This window comes from Salminus brasiliensis, chromosome 19 (genome assembly GCF_030463535.1).
Source record: "Salminus brasiliensis chromosome 19, fSalBra1.hap2, whole genome shotgun sequence".
Lineage (NCBI taxonomy): Eukaryota > Metazoa > Chordata > Actinopteri > Characiformes > Bryconidae > Salminus > Salminus brasiliensis.
The window spans coordinates 30,808,139-30,830,573 of NC_132896.1; the positions used below are offsets into that span (position 1 = coordinate 30,808,139).

The window sequence follows — 22,435 nt, forward strand, 5'->3', positions numbered from 1 at the left end:
ACATACATATTATAAATGTATGAGTGCCTTTATGTACTACAACCCCAAACACACAGAGCTTTTGTTAAAAAGTGAAAAGTCTGGAGTATTTCCGTGGCCCTGATATTGCATTGTAAAAGATTTCAGACACACACACACACACACACACACCTCCATCCCTACCCTCATGTTACCAGAGGTACACTAACCACTTCCATGTGCTGCCTCTTTATTTATATGATCGGTGGGCGCTTCAGTCAAAATGGCTTCCACATGCTTTTCAGACCGAACGCCAACAGCCGCAGGCAGAGAGAGGGGCGCCCCTTCACTCCTTCACCAGAGACAGCCCCCCGTTACTGCAGAACCAGCCATGCAACATCAGTGCAGCCCCGGCCTCCTCTTAGGCCTTCGTGCAGCAGTGAAAGAGCTTCCACTGAACGCGCTCAACATTTACATTTTCAGCGCTTAGCCGAGGCTCTAATCCGGGGTAACTTTCAGGAGTGCTTTATGATTCCGTTGGAGAAATGAAAATACCACCAAGCTAAGACATTATTACTATGTAATAGAGCCTAGAATATCCATAAACTATGTGGACAAAGGTATTGGGACATCTGCTCATTATTCCTACTGAAATCAAGGATATAAAAAAATGATCATGCTTTTTTTAGTGAAGCAGCTGTCCAGGGACGAAGGCCTTATTTTTTTTTGAGGAGCACTGCTGTGAGGACTTGATTGCACTCAGCAACAAGAGTGTTAGTGAGGTCAGGATGTTCAACACCCCGTCAACACACCAATTGTATCCCAAAAATACTGGACGGGGCACCATCCATCGTTCCACTGCTCTACAGCTCAATGCTGGGGGGCTTCATACCCCTCTAGCCTACACTTGGCATTAGGCAGCATGTCTATCTCTGTCTGTCTGCGCCAGAAAGGCTTATTTCATGGCAATGCTTCTTTCCCTACAGGGTCTAAACAAGCTGTATATGTGTGTGTGTGTGCATGCATGCATTTGTACAACTTAAAGTAGCTGAATACATTCATTAGAAGGAGTGTCCACAAATATTTGGACATATAGTATGTATACTGAGTGTGGCTGATCATAGCACTTTCAAAGAGGAACACCCGGACACCACACCACACACAGCTGCTTTTGCTTCTGCTGTTTACTTTCACTCATATCCTGAACTCTATATCCCTCCCATGGATGGCCATTTAAATAACAGTGACAAGGATTGGGAAGGGGATAAGTGGATGCTATGGAAGAAAGTAGTGGATGGTAATAAATGTTCACTGTTTAAGAGTGGTTCATTTATGTTTAATGGCACTGGAACACACAGCCAGGGGGTATAGGACAGATTCTGATGGATGACATGGTAAATCTTTTCATTTACGTCTCTCTCGCACTGAAACACACACACATAGACTAAGGCCACTCCTCACTGGACATATTGAACATAACAGCAGTGTTCCTCTGGGGTGTTACTGGTTGTAGAAACTCAACAACATCTGTAAACCAAGCTGTAAACACTGTTTTAAAGCTACACTTTTGGAATGACCATGGAGGGCGGATATGAGTTATGGCCCTAGTTTTAAATACAGCTCAAGAAACTGACCTACCAATGCTCTTTCCAAAAGCTATTGTAGCTACTGTTCTGAAGCTGGACAAGTCTTGTCCAAATACCAAATTTTGGATGGAAGCAAATGGGTAAACATCTCAAAACATCTATGTACCACCAACCAGTTACACACCGATCATTAAAACCACCTGCCTAATATTGTGTAGGTCCCCCTCGTACCAACAAACCAGCTCTGACTCGTCGAGGCATGGACTCCACAAGACCTCTGATGGTTGTCTAACGTTAGCAGCAGATCCTTTAAAAGTCCTGTAAGCTGTGAGGTGGGGCCTTCATGACTTGCATCACAGAGCCCTGTAGCTGATTCACCAGTTGTGCTTCTTTTCTTGGAGCACTTTTGGTATGTACCAGAAACACCCTACAAGACCTGCCAGATGTTTTGGAGATGTTCTGACCCAGGTGCTTAGCCATCACAGTTTGTGTAAGCTTACCCGATTGTCCTGCTTTTAGAACATCACCTTCAAGAACTGACTGATCACTTGCTGCCTAATACGTAGATCCTGCCCCATAACCAGATAATCGATGTGGTTCACTTCACCAGTCACCACATCTACCATGTTTTGGCTGATTGGTATACCTCACCAACTGTAAACAAGCATGGTAGTATGGAAAGAACACATTTGGAGAGGAGCATGGATAGGGCAGTTAGATTGGGTCGATCACCGTTACACAGATCAGAAGCAAGGGGTTCCTCCAATCATGGTGGTGTCTAGACATTTCCAGATGATTCTACACAATGTGATGTAAACAAAACAGATGATGGAGTTGGGATTTCTAGACAAGCCCACAGTATCATCCAGGAACTGCTTTGAGAGTGAGACATACAGACTGACAGGCTGACCGGTAGGAGACGCTGTGTTCTAACACTATACATATAAGGCTGAATGGATGAAAGCTCTGGTTCTTCTCCCTTCAAGAAGGTTCCTCCTTCAGGACTTCATCTTTCTGATCTTTTCTTTTCAGCAGCAGAATAGACTGGGAAATGTTTGCCTCTTCCAGAACCCTCTTTTCTCCTCCTCCTCTTCTTCTTCTTTCGCTCTGATGCCTTTAGTGAACTGGCGTGGCCTCTGTTACTCCTCCTGTCGTCACCAGCTGGATCAGACTGCCTGAAGCTGGCCGCCCTGACCCAGTGGCCCAGCTGTGGAAGGTTCTGGAACACAGAGAGAGGAGGGAAGAGAGTGAGTGAGAGAGCGAGAGAATGAGCGAGAGAGAGAGAAAGAGCAGTGAAAATGATGTGGAGTGGGGAAGGGGAGAGGGAGAGAGTGCAGGATAATGAGAGTGGGGGTGGTGGAGACGGAGATGAGGAGAAATGGGGAGAGAGAAGAAGAGAGAGAGTGAGGGAGCACAGTGAGGGTGAGAGGTAGGGAAAGAGAGAGAGAGAGTAAAATAGGGCGAGAGAGGAGAGAGAGTGTGAGTTGAACAGAGACAAACCAGAGAAATAGAAGGAAGGAGAAGGAGAGCGTGAGAGATAGACGAGAGAGTGAGAGACGTTATATGGTCAAAAGTATTGGGACACCAGGTCATTTATTGCTTCTCCCAGAATCGAGGGTATTAAAAAAAAGATCCTTTCTACTAGATTTAGGAGAAGCATTGCCGTGAGGATTTGATTGCACTCAGCGACAAGAGCTTTAGTGATGTCAGGATGTTGGGTGATCATCACCCCACTTTATCCCCGACTCCCCTACTCATTCCAAAAGTACTGGATGGAGCACCACCATCCATCATCAACACAGTTCCACTGCTCCACAGCTCAATGGTACCAACAGGCTTATGTCTATATGCTCTAGAGAGTCCTATTCTATTGGCAATACTTCTCTACAGGGATTAAATAAGCTGTGTGTGTGTGTGTGTGTGCATTTGCACATCTGTGTCAGCAATGGGTGCAACTTAAATAGCTGAATGCATTTACAAGAAGGGGTGTCCACAAACATTTGGACATGCAGTGTAAACGGGACAGTGATAATAGTGATAGGGAGAGAGAGGAAGGATATGTCAGGAAGAGGGAAGGACAGTGAAGAAGAAAGTGGGCAAGAAACAGAGAGTAGGAAGAGGGAAGAGAGAGAGAGTAGCGAGAAAAAGGTAAGAAAGGAGGGGGAGAGGGTGTAGTGCTGATGGAGAGAGAGCGGGAGTGGGAGAGTGAGATACAGAGAGAGAAAAGAGAAAAGAGAGAGAGCGAGAGACAGGAAGAGAAAACAGGAGGAGAAATAGAGAGAGAAGACATAAAGGGGGAGAGAGAGCATATTGATGGTAAAGGAGAGAGAGAGATGGTGTGTAAGAGAGAATATTTATGGGAAGAGAGTGAGAGTGGGAAGAAAGAGGTTGAAGAGAGAGATGGGGCAGTGCTGGGGAGAGAGACAATGAGAGAGAGGGAGAAAATAGAGGGAGAGAGAGTGGAAGAAAGTGAGAGAGGGGGAAATTGAGGGAGAGAGAGTGGAAGAAAGCGAGAGAGGGGGAAATTGAGGGAGAGAGAGTGGAAGAAAGTGAGAGAGGGGGAAATTGAGGGAGAGAGAGTGGAAGAAAGTGAGAGAGGGGGAAAATTGAGGGAGAGAGAGTGGAAGAGAGTGAGAGAGGGGGACATTAGAGGGAAAAAGAGTGGAAGAAAGTGAGAGAGGGGGAAATTGAGGGAGAGAGAGTGGAAGAACGTGAGAGAGGGGGAAATTGAGGGAGAGAGAGTGGAAGAAAGTGAGAGAGGGGGAAATTGAGGGAGAGAGAGTGGAAGAACGTGAGAGAGGGGGAAATTGAGGGAGAGAGAGTGGAAGAAAGTGAGAGAGGGGGAAATTGAGGGAGAGAGAGTGGAAGAACGTGAGAGAGGGGGAAATTGAGGGAGAGAGAGTGGAAGAAAGTGAGAGAGGGGGAAATTGAGGGAGAGAGAGTGGAAGAACGTGAGAAAGAAATATAGAGAGAAAATAAACAGAGAGGGGGAGGTGGGGGAGGGACGAGGGGAGAGGGATGAGAGAAAGAAGAATGATGGGGAGAGCGAGGGAGTGGGAGAGTAAGACAGGGAGAGAGAGAAGGAGAGAGAGAATATAAGAGAAGAGAGAATATTGATGGAGAGAGATAAGAAGAGTAAGACAGGGAGAGAAAAAAAGATGGGAATGAGAGAGAGAGAGAGAGAGAGAGAGAGAGAGAGCAGAAAAAAGTGAAAGAAGAATGATGGGGAGAGAAGGAGTGGGGGAGTAAGATAAGGAGAGAGGGGGAGGGAGAGAGAGAGAACATGAGGAAACAAGATGGGAGTGAGAGAGTGGGTGAGAGAGAGAGAGAAGAAGAAGAAAGTAAAAGTAGAATGATGGGAGAGAGAGGGAGCGAGGGAGTAAGATAGCGAGAGAGAGAGAGAGAATGCGAGAGTGGAAATGGAGAAAAATGAGAGGGAAGAGAGAGACAGAGGAAAGGTTGAGAGAGATAGAAAGGGAGTGAAACTAGACAGGAAGGAGACAGAAGGAGGGAGAGAGAAAAGAAGAGCTAAAGGGCGAGAGAGAGAGAGAGAGTGAGAGAGAAAAGTGGAGAAAAAAAGAGGCGACAGAGAGAGGTTTAAGAAAGAGAGAGAGAGGGAAGAGAGAAAGAAGAATGATGGGGAGAGAAAGAAGGAGAGAGAAAATGAAGAAAAAAGATGGAAGTGAGAGAGAGAGAGAGAGAGAGAGAGAGAGAGAGAGAGAGAGAGAATATTGATAATAGGACGAGAGTGGAGGGGGAGGCTGAAGAGAGTGATGGGAGAGAGAGAGAGAGGGTGGGAGGGGGTGTTTTGGAAAGAGGAGGACAGGGTGCAGACAGACGGAGAGAGAGAGAAGAGTGATGGGAGAGAGAGGAAGTAGGAAAGTGAGATACAGAGACAGAAGGAGAGAGAGTGAAAGTGAAGAAAAAAGGTGTGCGAGAGAGAGAGAGGGGGGGGGTAGAATGAGATACTGAAGGCAGCTGTAAGCTGTGGAAGATTCTAGAAAGCTGACAGAAGAAAAACAGCAAGGCTGCGCTAAACCTACACAGCACCAACAGCAGATTGCGGGTGTGAGTGTTTGTATTAATTACCCTCCAGCACCCGCTCTATTTATATTCCTCCATCTCTCATCGTTTCCCTCGCTAATCCCTGCGGGTTCGTTTCGGCCTGTCCTCCTCTGGGATTACAAAGTTGCATCAAATCCCCATCTAATCTGCGCAGACCGGCATAAGAGATTTAGTCCCAGCAGTCTGGACTGCTCCGTCCCAATACAGCGGCCGGCCGCAGGCTTCTGCATGTGTGATATTTCACTGAGTCACTATCATGCTGTTTGAGCATGTCATGTCAGGGGCTGGCCTCATTGGCTTCCTTTTACAGGTCTTGAATGCTCATTGGCATTTCAGAGCGACTACTGTACTGTACTGGTTTACTTACTTTCAAAAGAATCTCCCCAAAACAATGAATTTAATGTTTAGAATAATAAACCATAACTGTGTTTGTTACTGCAGGTCAAAATATATAGGCAGCAGCGGTGCATTAACTGGGTATACTGGTGATGGCGCAAATGACCTGAAATCAGTTGTGAACATCTTAAACCATGTAGCCCAAGTGTTTCTTGGGAAAAGATCCTAGTAGTAATATAGTCATGTGAACAAAAAAACAACAACATTTAAATCAAGGGGTGTTTCTAGACTTGTCTTGTACTGGGGAACACAGAATTTAGAGGGACAGAGCTGTGTCCCTCTGCTTGTGTAATAATATTACTAGTTTAATTACCAGCTATTTTTATTTTTTTTTATTATTATTATTGTTGTTAATCTTAATAATGTTAATATTACTACAATATAATAATAGTAATATTACATCATGTGACAGTAATAACACACACAAAATTGTCATATTTGTTGTCACTCAAAGCAATCAAATCCTCACAGCAAAGTAGAAAGTCTTGCTTGGACAGCAGAGACAGTTACTCCAACAAAAGCAGGATAACCTATTTTTTAACCCCCCCTGATTTCAGAAGAAACAATGAATGAGCAAGCGTCCCAATACTTTTGGCCATATAGTGTAATGTTAAAAAACACAAGGTTTCCATGGGATGTCCTATTTTTTCACATACCACTGTATATCCAGAAGGCAGCAATTATGCAGGAACAGTATATAGTGGTGGTGGCGCGAATGAACTGAAATCAGCTGTGAACGCGCTGTTCCAGCCTCTCATCCCAAAGTTCTGCACTGAGCCCTTTCCCCATCATCTGACAATTGAAAGTGCTCCACACTGGTGACATCTCCTGCATCTCTGCTCTTCTAGTTTCAGGGGGAATGTGGAAAGCGGAGCAGTCTGTGGCGCTCTGAGCCGAGGTGACATTAATGCCTGGCATGAATTTATGATGCATTAAACCGGAGGTTCTCAAAGCGGTCCTCAGGGACCCCCTGACGGTTCCGATTTTTGCTCCATCCCTATGTATTCCATGTCTGAACCATCTGAGGGTCCCTGGGGACCGGTTTGACTGCATTAAACCAGCTGTAATTTATTTATTTTAAACATTTCCATATATTATATCAGCACCTGCTTCATTTTAAGGCTTTTGCTGATGAAAGTTTAGGGAGTTTACATTGTCCGTGGCTTAACATGACTGAGAAATGAATGCCAGCATATATTGAAATCATTTGTCTCAATGGGAGTCGTTTCGGTCAACATTCTTAAAAATAAAGCCCCGATCCGATCCAGGTCTCTTAATGCTGAGCATCAGCTGATACAGATCTGATCTTTGTGTGTGTATAAATAATAATCCAGCCCCACAGTTTAGATCAGATGAGCAGCTGATTAATCTGTTCAGTAAAATCCTTTATTTTCAGGATCAGTTTCTATAATCAGACATTCTGGACTGACTGATTTAGTTTAGTCGAGACTTTATATAAGGTTTTATAGTGTTTAATATCTTCTAATCCAGTCTGACTCTCCTCCCTGACCAATCAGCTCCCAGCTCCTTTACAACACTGCAGTCTAATCACGTCCTGTGTGAAGTGCACTGTCAAAGTGTACCTTGAGGAACCTTACAAGGGTTCTTCAGTCTGAAACTATGGAGGAACTTTGAGGAACCTTCAAGGAACCTTTTTCTTGTAAAAAGAAAAGGTTCCATAAAAAGAAGGTAAAAAGCACCTTAAGAGGTTCCTCCACAGCTTCAAATTGCTGGGGGGAGGCTTTACACCCCTCTAGCCCACGCCTGGCATTAGGCGACAGTGCCAATGAGTTCATGTTAATCTGCTCCAGAGAGTCCTATTCTATTGGCAGTACTTCTCTACAGGCATTAGATAAGCTGTGCGTGTCTGTGTGTGCTTGTGTGCATTGGCACATCTGTATCGGCAATGGGTTCAACTTAAAGTAGTTGAGCACATTCATTAGAAGGGGTGTCCACAAACATTTGGACATATAGCGTATATATACCCTGACATGCTCCTGTTAGCTGAATCCAGACATATCCACGTCTTGAGGAACATTTGTCTTTCAAGCCCCTAAAATTGAATCACCGGGCGAACTGGCCGGGTTGACTGTGCTGAAAATGAGTCCAGCTGATCACATCTGACCACCAGCTCTGAAGAACCACAATCGTGTTCAATCTGGGTTGATAAGATCTACTGTCATTTGCAGATTAACCTCGACAGCTGTTTCCTCTTCTGCAGCCCATGACTACTAAATTTGCTGCTTCTCAGGAAGAACGCCACTGCCACCCTGTGGCCAACATCTGGGATGTGAAAGACAGCTATTGTTCTCACTGGGGTTGACTGGGGTTACTACTGGAGTTACTGCGTCCTCACCATTTCTGCTCAAATGTGAGGCACTACAGTGAACCGTGCTGCCGGGGTTGTTGACACTTACCACCTCGAGATACTGTACTGGGTCCTTTTTGCAGCCTAATAGCTAGAACCTGGTCTGCATTTCAGTGTAATTTAGCAGGTTCCTCACTATCACTTTGCTTCAAACTTATCAGCCAGCCAACTTTGGAGTTTGTACCACACAGTTAACCCATTATGCCCCTAAGCTCTTAAAACCAACGGCTGTTCCTGGATTTTTTTTTCCCACACTGGTACAACTTGGAACAAATCCAGGCCCGTTTGCATCACTTTACATGTATTTGCTGAGTCATAATCCAGAGTAAGAAAGTATTTAAAGTAGTAAATGAATTCCTTTACTTGGAATATGTTGGAGTTTGCACCTCACACCCAACTCTTCCCCCCTGTTTTCTCCTCCAGTTTTCTGGTCCCTGGTATTTGCTCTGCTATCCGGTGTCGACCAGAGGAGGATGGGTTCCCCTTTTGAGTCTTGGTTCCTCTCAAGGTTTCTTCCCCTTGTTTTGAGGGAGGTTTTTCCGTACCATCGTCACCCATGGCTTGCTCAAATGTATAACTACATTTAAACTGAACTGGTATTGCTTAATATCTAGAACCCATTGTACTGTATCAGCTCTTGAGAAGATCAGGGCCTTCAATTGAATGGATTTGTGCAGTTTCCCCACTGGCACACCTCATTTAACATAGTGAACTACTGATTAGCCCAATAAGGTACTGGGTGGACACTGTAAATAATGGACCTCCTCGAGGGTTGAGGGTTGAAGAGGGTTGATAATGGCTAAATCTCTATTCCAAACCATAGGCCATAAAATGACAGTAAATAAAAGTCTAGTGATGATACGCCATAGAAGAATCACCTTGGGTTTCATAAGGAACCAAGTTTGTAATAGAGATGTTCCTTTAAATTGGCAAAGATCCTTCTTCTCGGTTCTTAAAGCTTTTCAAATGTTCTTTAATCACTCTCCTCTACTACAAACATGGTTCTTCTATGAGCTCCAGGCTAACTCAAACATATATATACATTTGATACAAATGAATTTAATTGAACTGCTAATATCTAGAACCCATTCTAGATATTAAGATAAGTGTTACCCAAGAACTGTGTCTAGCGAGAAGCTCAGTACCTTCAATTGAATGGATTTGTGCAGTTTCCCCACTGGCACACCTTATTTAACATGGTGAACTACTGATTAACTCAATAAGGTACTGGATGGACGCTGTAAATAATGGACCTCCTCGAGGGTTGAAGAGGGTTGATAATGGCTAAATGGCTAAAACCTCAAATCCTGGTGTGTTGAATCAATTACAAAATTATTTGATTTTTTTTAACACTAATCCTCAAATCTATGATCTTCCCCATATGCTTAATTATCATATACAAGAATTCTGGCACATTTCCCTGAACGTAGTAAAAGATCCTGCTGGTTCACGATGTGCTAATAAATAAGGTCATCAGGTCGGTGATGTATTCTGTCAGCATCTTCCCATCCTGTCCTTTTCTAATGACAGGCCATTGATTATACAAGGCGGCCGACTACATGCTACGGACATGGCAGGTAGGAATTGGGTTGGAGGATGCTTGGGTTGGAGTTCTCCTTTAATATTTATTAATTTATTTATTTAATGTCTGTGTATGTGAGCAAATACAGTCAGGTAAAAAATTAGGACACCCTATTTTTTTTCAGGTTTATGTGTTTACCTACTACCAAATATTGGCCTTTTGCACCTTTACACTACTATGCAGATGAACCAGCCTTAAATATAAATTTTCTTCAGTGGTAATGAGAGCAGTGCACTCACTTAGCAATGTACTCCAGCGGTGTCCAAGTGCCGAAGTCGGCGTCAGGCATAAATTTCCTGTTCATCGGCGTATCCAAGGTAACCCTGGAAGATGACGTCATAACAAGGTTATCTGGGAAAGGCTCTGGAAGAGCGGAGGAGCCTGAGGCAGAGCCGCCAGACCAATCTGCCCTTTCAGAGCTACATTCAGTACACACAGCTGACACAACAAGAGACTGGAGTAAAGCATGCGTCATGTACCTAGACAGGAGCACACACACACACATTAAAAAGCCTCTCTACAGGCAAGAGCGTCAATCAAAAAGGCCCGACATAGGCAATGCTGTGTGAGTATGAACATTTAAAGAGAGTATTTTCTATTCAAATGGACTTAAATGGTAACAGCAACGAGCTTGGTGACAAAGTCCATAGACTATATGTGTCAAATGTTTTTGGACAGCCCTTCTAATGAATGCATTCAGTTACTTTAAGTTGCACCCATTGGTTACACTGATGTGCAGATGCACACATGCACAGCGAGTCTAGTCCTTGCAGAGAAGTACTGCTAGTAGAATCAAACTTTCAGTAGCAGATCAGCATGAACCTATTGGCACCATGATGTCTATTGCCAAGTGTGTGCTATAGAGGGGTATAAAGCCCCCCAGCATTGGGCTGTGGAGCAGTGGAAGAACTGTGTTCTCTGGAATGATGGATGATGCTCCATCCAGTACTTCTGGAATGATTTGGAGAGTTGCGGATGAGGTGGGGTGGTGATCATCCAACATTATGACCTTACTCCCCAACACTGCTGTCCCTGAATGCAATCAAATCCTCACAGCAATGCTCCTTCAAAATCTAGTAATAATTATTCCCGAGACAGTTACCTCAACAAAAGCAGGATAAGCTCTTTTTTTATAGTCTTGATTTCAGAAGAAACTATGAATGAGCAGACGTCCCAATATTTCTGTCAATATTTTTCACAATTTGACTACCTTTTTTAAATTCTTTATTCTTTTACTTCTTCTAGAGGGTGATAACACCACATTCCCTGTGGCAGATTAGGGTTTGACACCCTGGCTGGGCGAGCACACCCTACTACACCTTTTTTTATAGAAGGATATATATATCTTTGATTTAAAAAGAAATAAGGAATGGGCAGGTGTCCCAAAACTTTTGTCCATGTAATGTATGTGGTTCACGGCATTGTATAACTGTATATAAGATCTCTAATACCAAAACATAGTCCAAGCAGGTGCAGGTCTTGTTCCTGAATGTTTCTAAAATCACAATAAATAAAAATCTAGTTGTGTACACTACAAAAATAAAGGTTCTACGCCATAGAAGAACCAATTTGGGTTCCATAAAGAACCATGTTTGAAATAGAGATATGAGCGTGAAGACCCTTTAAATTGATAAAGAACCTTTTTCTTCAGGTGTTCTTTAATCTCTATTACAAACACGGTTCTTTATGAAACCCAAAGTGGTTCTTCTATGGTATCTCCATAGGAACCATTTGTAGCACCTTCGTGTTTAGGGGTGTACAGTGAAGACTGAGACAGAGTATTTAATCTGAGAGCTAACTAATACAGCACTAATATAGCAGAGCACACTCGAAAATCACATCAGACTGCTCAGCCCTGCCTCTGCGCAAAAAAGTGCAGAGTCATGCGGTCTATGGTGAACAGATGTGTCTCTCAGTCAATAACAGCTGCAGTGCTGACTCATCATGAGGCCTGAATAAGTGGCTTGGGTAAATGCCTTACGGGAGGATGGCCACAGCCACGGCTCCAACTGGAAGCCCACCGTTCTCTCCAGACAGACTCTGACACAGCTGATGGACTGCAGCTTTGGCCATGCCATAGCCCACCATACCTGGAGAGAGAGAGAGAGTGAGAGAGAGAGAATGAACCCATATTATATATATATAATATATATACAGTATATGGACAAAAGTATTGGGACACTTGCTAGTTATTGTTTCTTCCGAAATCAAGGGTATTAAAAAGTAGCTTTCTACTAGATTTTGGAGAGTCATTGCTGTGAAGATCTGATTGCATTCAGCGACAAGAGCGTTAGTAAGGCCAGGTTGTTGTTGGATGATGATCTCCACCCCACCTCATCCCCAACTTCCCAACTCATCCTCAACCAAAAGTATGGGATGGAGCACCATCTGTCCATCATTCCAGATTCTTCCACTGCTCCACAGCTCAATGCTGGGGGGGGGGCTTTATACCCCTCTAGCCCACGCCTGGCATTAGGTGACACAGTGCTGACAGGCTACATGCTTATCTGCTTCAGAGAGTCCTATTCTATTGGCAGTACTTCACTGCAAGGACTAGACAAGCTAAGGGTCTGTGTGCATTCGGACATCTGTGTCACCAGCAATGGGTGCAACTCAAAGTAGCTGAATGCATTCATTTGAAGGGGTGTCCACAAACATTTGGACATATAGTATTGCAGCCATGCTAAAATCTAAAAATGTCTAAACTTTGCAGGAAAAGGAAAAAACCTTCTCATCTTTCAATGGAAGTCAAGGACTCAAGACTCATTTTGGAGCATTTCTATTGGTCCAGCTGTTGCTTCGATGGCTAGCCAGCAGACGTGGTGTGGTTTCGTCAGTGGACAGTATAATAGGAATGTAAAAATGCAGGTGCTTTGTGCACACATACACACCATGTTCTGCTAAGAATGATAATCGCAGGTTTAATCACTCGGCTGATACAGGCCAAAGACATCAGGGCACGGCTTAAGTTTGCCACTGAACACCAAGACAAGGACCAGGACTTCGGAACTAACGTGCTTTGGACAGATGTGCAGTCTGTTTCTGAGGGTAGCTGCATGTTCCTTGACATCGACTGTGACAAGAGCTATCTGTAGATCCCGTGATGACATTTTACGATTGTTGGAGACGTCTTGTGGTCTCTGCTCTCGGGCTGAACCTGCTGGGACGTCCTGACCTGGTGTTCTACAGTTAGAAGACAGAGCAATGTCTGATTTCTAACTGTTCTGAGATCTTTCTAAACCCCTTCCCAGACTCCTATGCGTCTACACCCTTCCTTCTGAAGGCTTCAAAGAGCTCTCTTTGGACCTCATCGTGGTGATACCACTCACATCAATCGACAATCAAGAGAATCAAGCGTCCTAAACTGTGCCCTGTTCACTATATAGTGCCCTACTTTAGGGTTATGTAGGGGTGTCGGAAAACATGCAGCATTTTCAGTGCACTGTAGCAATCCCAAGTAGTTCACAGGTGATGTGCACTGGAAGAACCCATAATTCTTTGGGTTGTTTGGTTTGAAGATTCACTCACACACACACACACACACACACACACACACACACACACACACAGCTTCTCTGAGGTAGATCAGCATTCAGATTGCTTACACCACATTATCTCCACCCACAGCAGTGAGCTCACACACATAATGAGGTGTCCACAGTGGTTCACTACCTGGTGGAATTCTGTTCCCTATAATAGGGATCTATATAGGGATCTTTGGCATGTAGGGGAAAGTGAATAGGACACAGTTTTAAACACAGTTCAAAAACCAAAACCATCTCCAATCATGTTCTAATCATCTGCGGCTGATGTGCGGTATCTAATTCTACTTTTACAAATGTTAAGTAGTGATAAATGTGGGAGTGTCCCTATTTTTTCCTCACTAGAAAACTGCATTTCTATTTAGTTAATTTTACAAGTTGTATTTCTATTTATCAAAATAATGATATTTATAAAAAAGTAATTCCTAAATATCCATATGTTTTTTACACACACACACACACACACTCTCACTACATGTTTAGGCTGTTGGCATCTGGACTCAATAACCAGAATCAAGCATCTTTATGAGAGGAAAAGCTGTTCCTTCTAATGCCACACTGAAAGACAGACAAGCCAGAAGCACTTATGGAGAAAGAGCCAATGAGAACAAGGGGCGGCGTAGGTCCTCAGCTTAAACGAGGGATCCTGGGTTTGCTTTGAAGACCTTCAGAAGCTTCATTTTGACCTTAGGTTTTAAACCCAGGATAAAAATGGGTCATAGGGCACTCACATGCTCACATGCCACTCGAGGTCTGGCTTACAGGATCAATAATGAACTTTACTGAGCGCTTTTTCGACAGCAGTTTAACCCAAGCATTCAGATCGCAACACAGAGGACTGTACAACTGAGAAAACAGCACCAGATGGATGGTCTACTACAAAAAAAATAATGACCTCTATCACTGCAGCAACATTCATGAACATCCTGGTCACCTAGATTCTGTAATACTGTATTTAGATGACTATGGAGTGTCTAATCAACACTGCTATTACATGTATCCACTATTTGAAAACCTTGCAACTCCATTTCTCTGTGTTTTATTTGTACTCTTTTTTACATGTACTTATTTTTTAAACACTTTATGACGAATGGACTGTCAGAATGGACTGTTTCTTTAATGTGTTTTTTATGACTGTTTTATGACAGCGACATATGACTGCTGATGCATCACATCATCAGGCTTCCTCAAAAAAAGAAAAAAGAACAACAAACACATCATTCAACGCTCAACAACTCTTCTCCGATGATGGATGGGGGTTTAAAACTGTGACAATGTCAAATGTATTGATTTATTTATTATATTTTTATTTATTTATTCCACATTTATTGTATTGTATTATATATCTACTTAACTGTCAGAACTGGTCTAATATGCTGAGGTAAAAAATTGCCACCTTAAATGACACAGATGTTGCATTCTGGCACATTTGTGCCTGCACCTTGAACTGCTGCAACATTTAAGGTGGAACGGAAACCCTGGACAGAACGAAAATGAGAAGCTAACTTGTAGCTTCTCCCTAAACCTTAACACAGGTCTGGCAGATTCTGTCAAAATGCTCCACAGAAGATGCTACCTAATGCCAGGTGTGTGCTATAGAGGGGTATAAAGCCCCCCAGCAATGAGCTGTGAAGCAGTGGAAGAACTGTGTTCTCTAGAATGATGGACGGTGCTCCATCTAATACTTTTGGGATGAGTTGGGGAGTTGGGGATGATGAGGTGGGGTGGTGATCATCATCCAACATCCTGATCTCACTAACGCTCTCTTTTTGCTGATTGCAATCAAAACTTCACAGCAATGCTCCTCCAAAATCTAGAAAGCCCCCTTCGCTGGACAGTAGAGACAGTTACTCCAACAAAAGCAGGATACACTCTTTATTTATTTTTTTTGGTAGCCTTGATTTCAGAAGAAACTATGAATGAGCAGACGTCCCAATACTTTTGTCAATATATTTCACAATTTGACTACCTTTTTTTTAAGTTCTTTATTCTTTTACTTCTTCTAGAGGGTAATAATACCACATTCCTTGCAGCAGATTAGGGTTTGACATCCTGGCTGGGCGAGCACACCCCACTACACCAACAAGAGGCCATAGGCAAAACTGCCACTCTGGATAAGAGCATCAGACAAATGCTGTAAATGTACATTGCAACTGCATAAAAGGTGCTATATTAATAAAGCTGATGTTATTATTATTAAACCCCAGCTGGCAATAAGCTGTACACTATATACACCATCAAACTTCGCCACCTGCCTGCCTGTCTGTCTGTCTGTCTGTCTGCAGTTCAGTGCTGATCTATGCAGCTGTGAGAGTTGACAGGCCTGTCAGAAGCGTTTCCCAGTTCCCCCTCATCCCCACGTCTTTGAAGAGGACAAATCAAACACTTGAAATGATGGAGATTCCCATCGTGTTCTATCAAAGCTACATCTCCTGGCTGCAGGGTATCCTGTGCCTCTATCGCTGTTGAGCGTGTGTGGGCAGACAGCAAGCAAAGAGCCAGCAAGGCACCAACGACTCCAGACCAGAGTCCACATGTGCATCAGGAAAGCGCTGAGTCATGGCCGCCTCCCAGCCGCGCAGCCAATCAGGGAGGATATTTCAGTGTGCTGATGTGGGGGTTTTAGGGAGGCTCCAGGCTCTGGGCTGCATGAGGTATTGTTCTTAGAGCATCACATGGCGTCTGCTCTAATCGGGGTCTTCAGGAGATTAGAAAGCCACATGGGTGAGATTTAAGGGCACAACGGGGTCAAATAATGACCAAAGTCAAAGGAAAGTAGCCAGCAAGTACAACAGTAGGTGTAGTACCCGGTCCAAAAACTCCACATTTTTGCTCCTTCTACTGTTCATGTGTTGTGTGTTGGGCTGGATCATAAATGTGGACTGTTTGGGGGGTTTCTAGGTGTAATTTGTGAACCAACACCCTAAAGAACCCTTCAATGAAAGGTTCTACAAGGTGTGCAGGTGTAAAGCACCATTTAACATTTAAAGAACCTTCACATAATATAAAGGTTCCCCCGATACCACTTTGGGAACACTTTTTGATGCTACATAGAACAATTTTAAAAGGTCCTTGTGACCACATAGACTATATGTCCAAATGTTTGTGGACACCCCTTCTAATGAATGCACTCAGCTACTTTAAGTAGCACTCTAGTCCCTGTAGAGACGTCCTGCCAAAAGAATAGGACTCTCTGGAGCAGATAAACATGAACCTATTGGGACCATAAAGCCCCCCAGCATTGAGTTTTGGAGCAGTGGGAGAACTAAGTTCTCTTGAATGATGGATGGTGGAGCTCCATCCAATACTTTTGGGATAAGTTGGGGAGTTGGGAATGATGAGTGGGTGGGGTGGTGGTCATCCAACATCCTGACCTTACTAACGCTCTTATTGCTGAATGCAGCCAAATGTTCCTCCAAAATGTAGTAGAAAGCCTAACTGTCCCTGGACAGCAGAGACAGTCACTCCAACAAAAGCCTTTAAAAGCCTTGATTTCAAAAGGAACAATAAATGAGCAGGTGTCCCAATACTTTTGTCCAAAAATATATAAGATGCATTTCTGCATTGGGTGTATCTACAACCACTACAAGCCTAATTTTAAAGGATGGAAGAATGTATTGATTTATAGAGATGGAGATCATGTGGTCTCAGAAAAATGGCTAAAAAGTGCTTCAGGAACGCCACAAAATGAGATGTACAAATAACCAAGTAATTATCAAGATGGCTAATTATCTGGACAGATGTGGAACGCAGTAATCAGGTATCAGTATTCGGCGTGTCAGATATCATTACCCATTAGCAGCTGGTTTACCCTGCAGTCCCTGTAATCATGAAGCACAGGTACAGTCATATCCCTGACTGCCACATTTTCTCATTTTCCAGAGAAAATGTCAACGCTACAGCAGCTCAGGCAGTACACTGCATACACTCCTCCCATAAACAAGATTTGGGGTCCAGTCTGAGCGCATAGCTGAACTTAAACACTGTAAATATCAAGCTCTGGAGGGGCTTTTTTTGCTGACTGCTGCTGCGAGACTGGGGAAGCAGTTATGAATCTGATTCTTCTTGCATCAGAACCTATTTTAGAGGCTAAAGAAGAGCAATAGTGTTGACAATGAAATGAAACCACGCTGGCTTTGATGAAGAGCTCCACGGACTATTCCAATGAAATTAATAATTTGAGAGTTTCTTGGCCCAAAGTAGCCTCTTGCGTCAGTTTATCTGACTTGTATTGACAACATGGCCACAAGCCAAAGCGTCCCAGATGTCAAAAGTCTAAACTCGCTTTTTTCACTTTTACATAATCTGAATCTAGACGTTGTTCTTTATGTCGTGTCAGGAATTCATGATGTATGGACCAATAGAAATGCTTCTTTTTGATGCTACATAGAACAATTTAAAAGCTTCTTGTCAGACTAGTTTTCCAAATGTTTGTGGACACCCCTTCTAATGCATGCATTATGTTACTTTAAGTTGCACCCACTGCTGACACAGATGTGCAAATGTCCCTGTAGAGAAGTACTGCCAATAGAATAGGACTCTCTGGAGCAGATAAATATGAACCTATTGGCACCATGCTGCCTAATGCCAGACATGGGCTAGCTGTTATTCTTCATCATTGCCAATCAGCATTTAACTGTACTCCAAAAAAAAGAAGCTAAAATAGCACCTTCCAGAGTTACTTTTTGCTTTTGCTATGAAAATTACTAGCCGTGAAACCTCTACAACACCTAATGCTTCTGCCATCACCCAAAACATCACAAACATCTAAATACTAGCATATTTTATGTATTTTATATAATATAATAACTGATAAATAGCTGAAATGATCATACTTCAACATCAAGCAGCTTGGTTGCTTGGTCAAGCAGCTTGGTTGCTTTTACATTATATAGCAATGCATTTTATACAACGGATATTCTGGGTTCGAAAATCTGATTGGTCGAGCTGCTTTTCAAGCCGTAACTACTTCTCCTGCGTTTTGCCGCTGTTTTACAAAAGCAATAAGCAATTAAAGATGTGTCACAATCAGTTCTCCACAAAGAAGGGTTTTACATTTACATTTAAGGCATTTAGCAGACACTCTTATCCAGAGCGACTTACAACAAAAGCAGGATCACCTCTTTTAATAGCCTTGATTTCTGAGCAAGTGTCCCAATACTTTTGTCCAATAGTATATAAGATGCATTTCTGCATTGGGTGTATCTACAACCACTACAAGCCTTAACTAAAGAACCCTTAAGGAACATAATTTTAAAGGATGGAGGAATGTACTGATTTATAGAGATGGAGATCATTTGGTCTCAGAAAAATGGCTCCACACTCTTTACATCATGCCTATAAGGACGCCCCTTGAGCTTGGTAAGAGCACACTGTAAAGCACAGCCTCTCGTGGTTTATTGCTGTATTATGAGAAACTGCAACTGTGGGGGTACCTGGAGTTCCAGAGAGTGAAGCACTGGCTCCTGCCAGGGTGAGCAGGCCACCAGCCTTCAAATGCTGAGAGGCCAGGTGACTGGAGATGGTGGAGGTCCACACGCTCTGCTTCCACATCAAATCACTGTTCTTATACAGGTCTGAATCAGCAGGCAGAGCAAAGAGAGAAAGAGAAACAGGTAAGAGATGGTGAATGTTACTGTCAGCCCATGTGTTTGTGAATCTATCAGGTGGTATCAGCTGACCCTCAGCATTAAGAGACTCAGATCAGTTTGGGGGGCAAAATAACCTGATTGGGACATCCCTAGTTGAGTAGATAAGTGTTATATGTATGTAAAACAACATTTTTGAGGCTTGTTCTTCAGATTAAATATAATCTGAAAAACTGATTATATATAAGAAAAAAATAATCTGAATATAAAATAGAATATTAAATAATTTTAGTGTAAGATTACACTACAATTATTGTTAAGTCATGTTTAATTATTCATATGGTGCTATATTTGCATATCATCATTGTCACTGGAGTCATTTCGGATGACTTCGGATTTCTATTGGTCCATTCATTGTAAAATTTTGACACAAAGTAAAGAAAAAAAATGGAGATACATGATTTTTTTCCAGGACAGTGACAATATGCATATATAGGGCTTATAATAATAATAATAATAATAATAATAAGTCCACATTACTGAAATTTGATATTTTACATATATTTAATATTTGTGTCAGTTACTGTGTGACTGTGCTAATGTGCCGCAATGGCAGAATGACCCCATTCCCAGTAATCCTGTAACTATTATTGAATTATTATAAAACTAATTTGGGTTAAGTAGACATGAGAGTGAGGAACTGTGCATGTAAACATGGTCCAACAAGAGTGTGTTTGACCAAACACTCCCGGCCTGAACCGACCTTTCGAGCTGCAGTTTCCTCCAGCCCATCCCCCTGCTACACACAGGATGGCATCAACCTTCTGGTCCCCCAGCAACCGAGCCACGTCCGACGTCACCTGTGACAACACATATCCAATAACTCTCAGACTGGCCTGGTCCTTGCAAACATACCGTCAATTCATCGTAATTAGTCTTAAACAACAAAGCACCTTTGCTGAACACGGAATCTGTGTTTATGGATTTTACAAGGCTGATTATGAAGGGCGTGAATGATGGCAATGGCAGATATAGGACAATAGGACAGATAATGAAAACAGGCTGTGTATGTATGTGTGTGTGTGTGAGAGAGAGAGAGAGAGAGAGAGAGAGAGAGAGAGCAACATCTGATGTCAATACAAGGCAGGAAATTGCAGTTCTTCTCCACCCGTATTCTGACAAACCACACCTACTGTGCTACAATTGGCTAGCAGTAAACCGCCTCCTGCTGGGATTGGCTAGAGGTGGATAGAGGAGTATTTCCAAACCACAGTCCAGTGCAAGAGCTGTTACTTTAGTGAAATAACAGCCCAAGTAATAGCAAAATTACACAGTCTTAGACTTGCTGAACCCCTTCTGATGCACGCCAAATGAACAAAAAGCAATTTACCAATTATTTCATAGTGCCAAAACATTAAAAACATGTTTTTACTGCATCACAACATTCTCATCACTGCCTGTGGTTGCTTTAATATAAAACATCAGTGGTAATGACATTACATAATTGACTTGAATTAAATCTATAGAGTACATAGCCTGGTCAACATGACCCATAAACAGTCCCAAAAGAACAGTCCCTACAGTCCCTACATGTAGAACGGCAGTTGAATCTATTACTGCATACAGCCTCTATCATCATAAGCTCTAGTGTTTGTTAGTTACTATTCTTGCCAGTTTGGGACCATTTGAGTCAAGAAACAAAATGCTATAGTGTTCAAACGTTAAAGATTTGAGGCAAATATGGAGCTGACCCAAATGTAAAGAGTGAAAGTTAAGCCCTGAGATTAATTAAATATATACTGCCGACATAAACTGAGGAAAACATACTTATATATGTGTATATTGGTCAAAATAGGTTCTCTTCAGGGGTTCTTGAGTAAAGGCAATGCTCAACTGCATGCTCAAATGGTTCTTTGCCTGGTTAAAGCATTTCTCAGACTGGTGGTAAACCTTTTGAGGACGATTTTATATATCAGACCTTTTAAACGTTATACCGTATATAGCACCAAAAAGGATTCCACTACTCTTACAAGTCAAAAAGTGATAAAACAAGATAATAACAGTAAAATACTCCACAAGTACACTTTTTTAGGGAGTTCTTTGGGGGTTATTTAGGAAAACCAACAGTTATATAAAGTGAAATCTTTAAAATTACAGCCACAAAGTGATCAGAAAAGGAACTAAATATGAAGGAATCACATAAAACTGAAGAAAACAATGGCGTACCTCTAGAACGTATGTATATTCTTAATTAAAGAGGTTCTTCAAGGGTTTTTTTAGTAAAGGCAACATATTTAGAGAGCGACGACAACTCAAAACTTTTTCTGAGAAATAGAAGCCCTACAAATGAACTAAATATAAAGTACACACAACAAAAACTTAGGACAACAGTAAATTATCTCAAATATATATGTACATTTAAAAACGGTTCTTTTAGGCTTCTTTAGTAAAAGCAGAACAGTTCTATAGATTATATAAATTCCTTTGAAAAAGTCCCCAAAACTAAATGATCAATAAAGTAATCCTATAACTCACATAAAAAAATATAAATATAACATAAATAAATATAAATGAATGAAAAAAAAAACTATTGTCCTTTTAAAATACTCAAAAATTACAAATACTTTTTCAATTTCACGTCAGTGCATCTCCTCAAACCTCCAGACCCACCTCTGCATAGATGTGATTGGTGGACTGCTTGTGAGTGAACCACTCCTAGCCAATCCCAGCGCAGGATTCAGCATTCTACCAGCCAACCCTGGCACAAGTAGGCGGGACTTGTCGGAAAACGGGTGGTAAATGAAAGAGACGGAGCTCCTCTCCACCCACCTGCTCGGCCTGCTCGGTGAAAGACTCGCAGATTTTCACGAGGACGTTCGCGTTCGCTTCTTCATTGGCCCCGATGTCAACACTGGCCACCCACTAGACCACAAACACACACACACACACACACACACACACACACTCGATGACAACTGAATGTGACGCCTGTTCAACAAGTGTCATTCATTCAGCAGAGAGGAGCCTGCAGCATCCGGCGCAGAGCCTGTGTAGGAGAAGCTGAGAACCTGAGAAGCTCTCACTCACCCAGCCTTCAGACCTAAAGAGGTGAACACACGCCGAGCCCAGAGCTCCTCTGCCTCCGTACACGATCACACGACTGGTCGGGGTAGCGGCCATGTTTCTGTCTGCCTGTGGGGAGCAGGAGGTGAAATGAGGAGAGAGAGAGAGAGAGGGAGAGGGAGGGAGAGGGAGGGAGCAGGGGAGGAGAAAGGTAAAGAGAGATGTGGGGAGGGGAGAGAGACAATTTAATTAGAGAGAGAGAGAGAGAGAGAGAGAGAGAGGGAGAG

At 42.7% G+C, this 22,435-nt stretch overlaps 1 protein-coding gene across 1 annotated transcript; it reads right to left on the reverse strand.

Moving 5' to 3' along the window:
* Positions 1-1,272: 1,272 nt before the first annotated feature.
* Positions 1,273-22,299, reverse strand: qdpra (quinoid dihydropteridine reductase a). Its single transcript, XM_072663432.1, has 7 exons — positions 22,173-22,299; positions 21,915-22,007; positions 19,849-19,945; positions 18,933-19,073; positions 11,937-12,045; positions 10,195-10,278; positions 1,273-2,763 (listed from the first exon to the last, which is right to left on the reverse strand). Exons 1-7 carry the CDS (start codon positions 22,263-22,265, stop codon positions 2,661-2,663), a joined length of 720 nt encoding a protein of 239 aa, XP_072519533.1. The 5' UTR covers positions 22,266-22,299; the 3' UTR covers positions 1,273-2,660.
* Positions 22,300-22,435: the final 136 nt, after the last annotated feature.

Bases quoted from the DNA above. Each gene is read 5' to 3' on its own strand.
- qdpra (XM_072663432.1), bottom strand. From the start codon at position 22,265: ATGGCCGCTACCCCGACCAGTCGTGTGATCGTGTACGGAGGCAGAGGA. The intron at 10,279-11,936 runs GTAAGGCATTTA...GTCATCTTCCAG, and splicing joins GTGGCTGTGGCCATCCTCCC to GGTTACCTTGGATACGCCGA. The intron at 2,764-10,194 runs GTGAGTGCACTG...TCTGTGTTCCAG, and splicing joins CCGCTGGAGTACATTGCTAA to AACCTTCCACAGCTGGGCCA.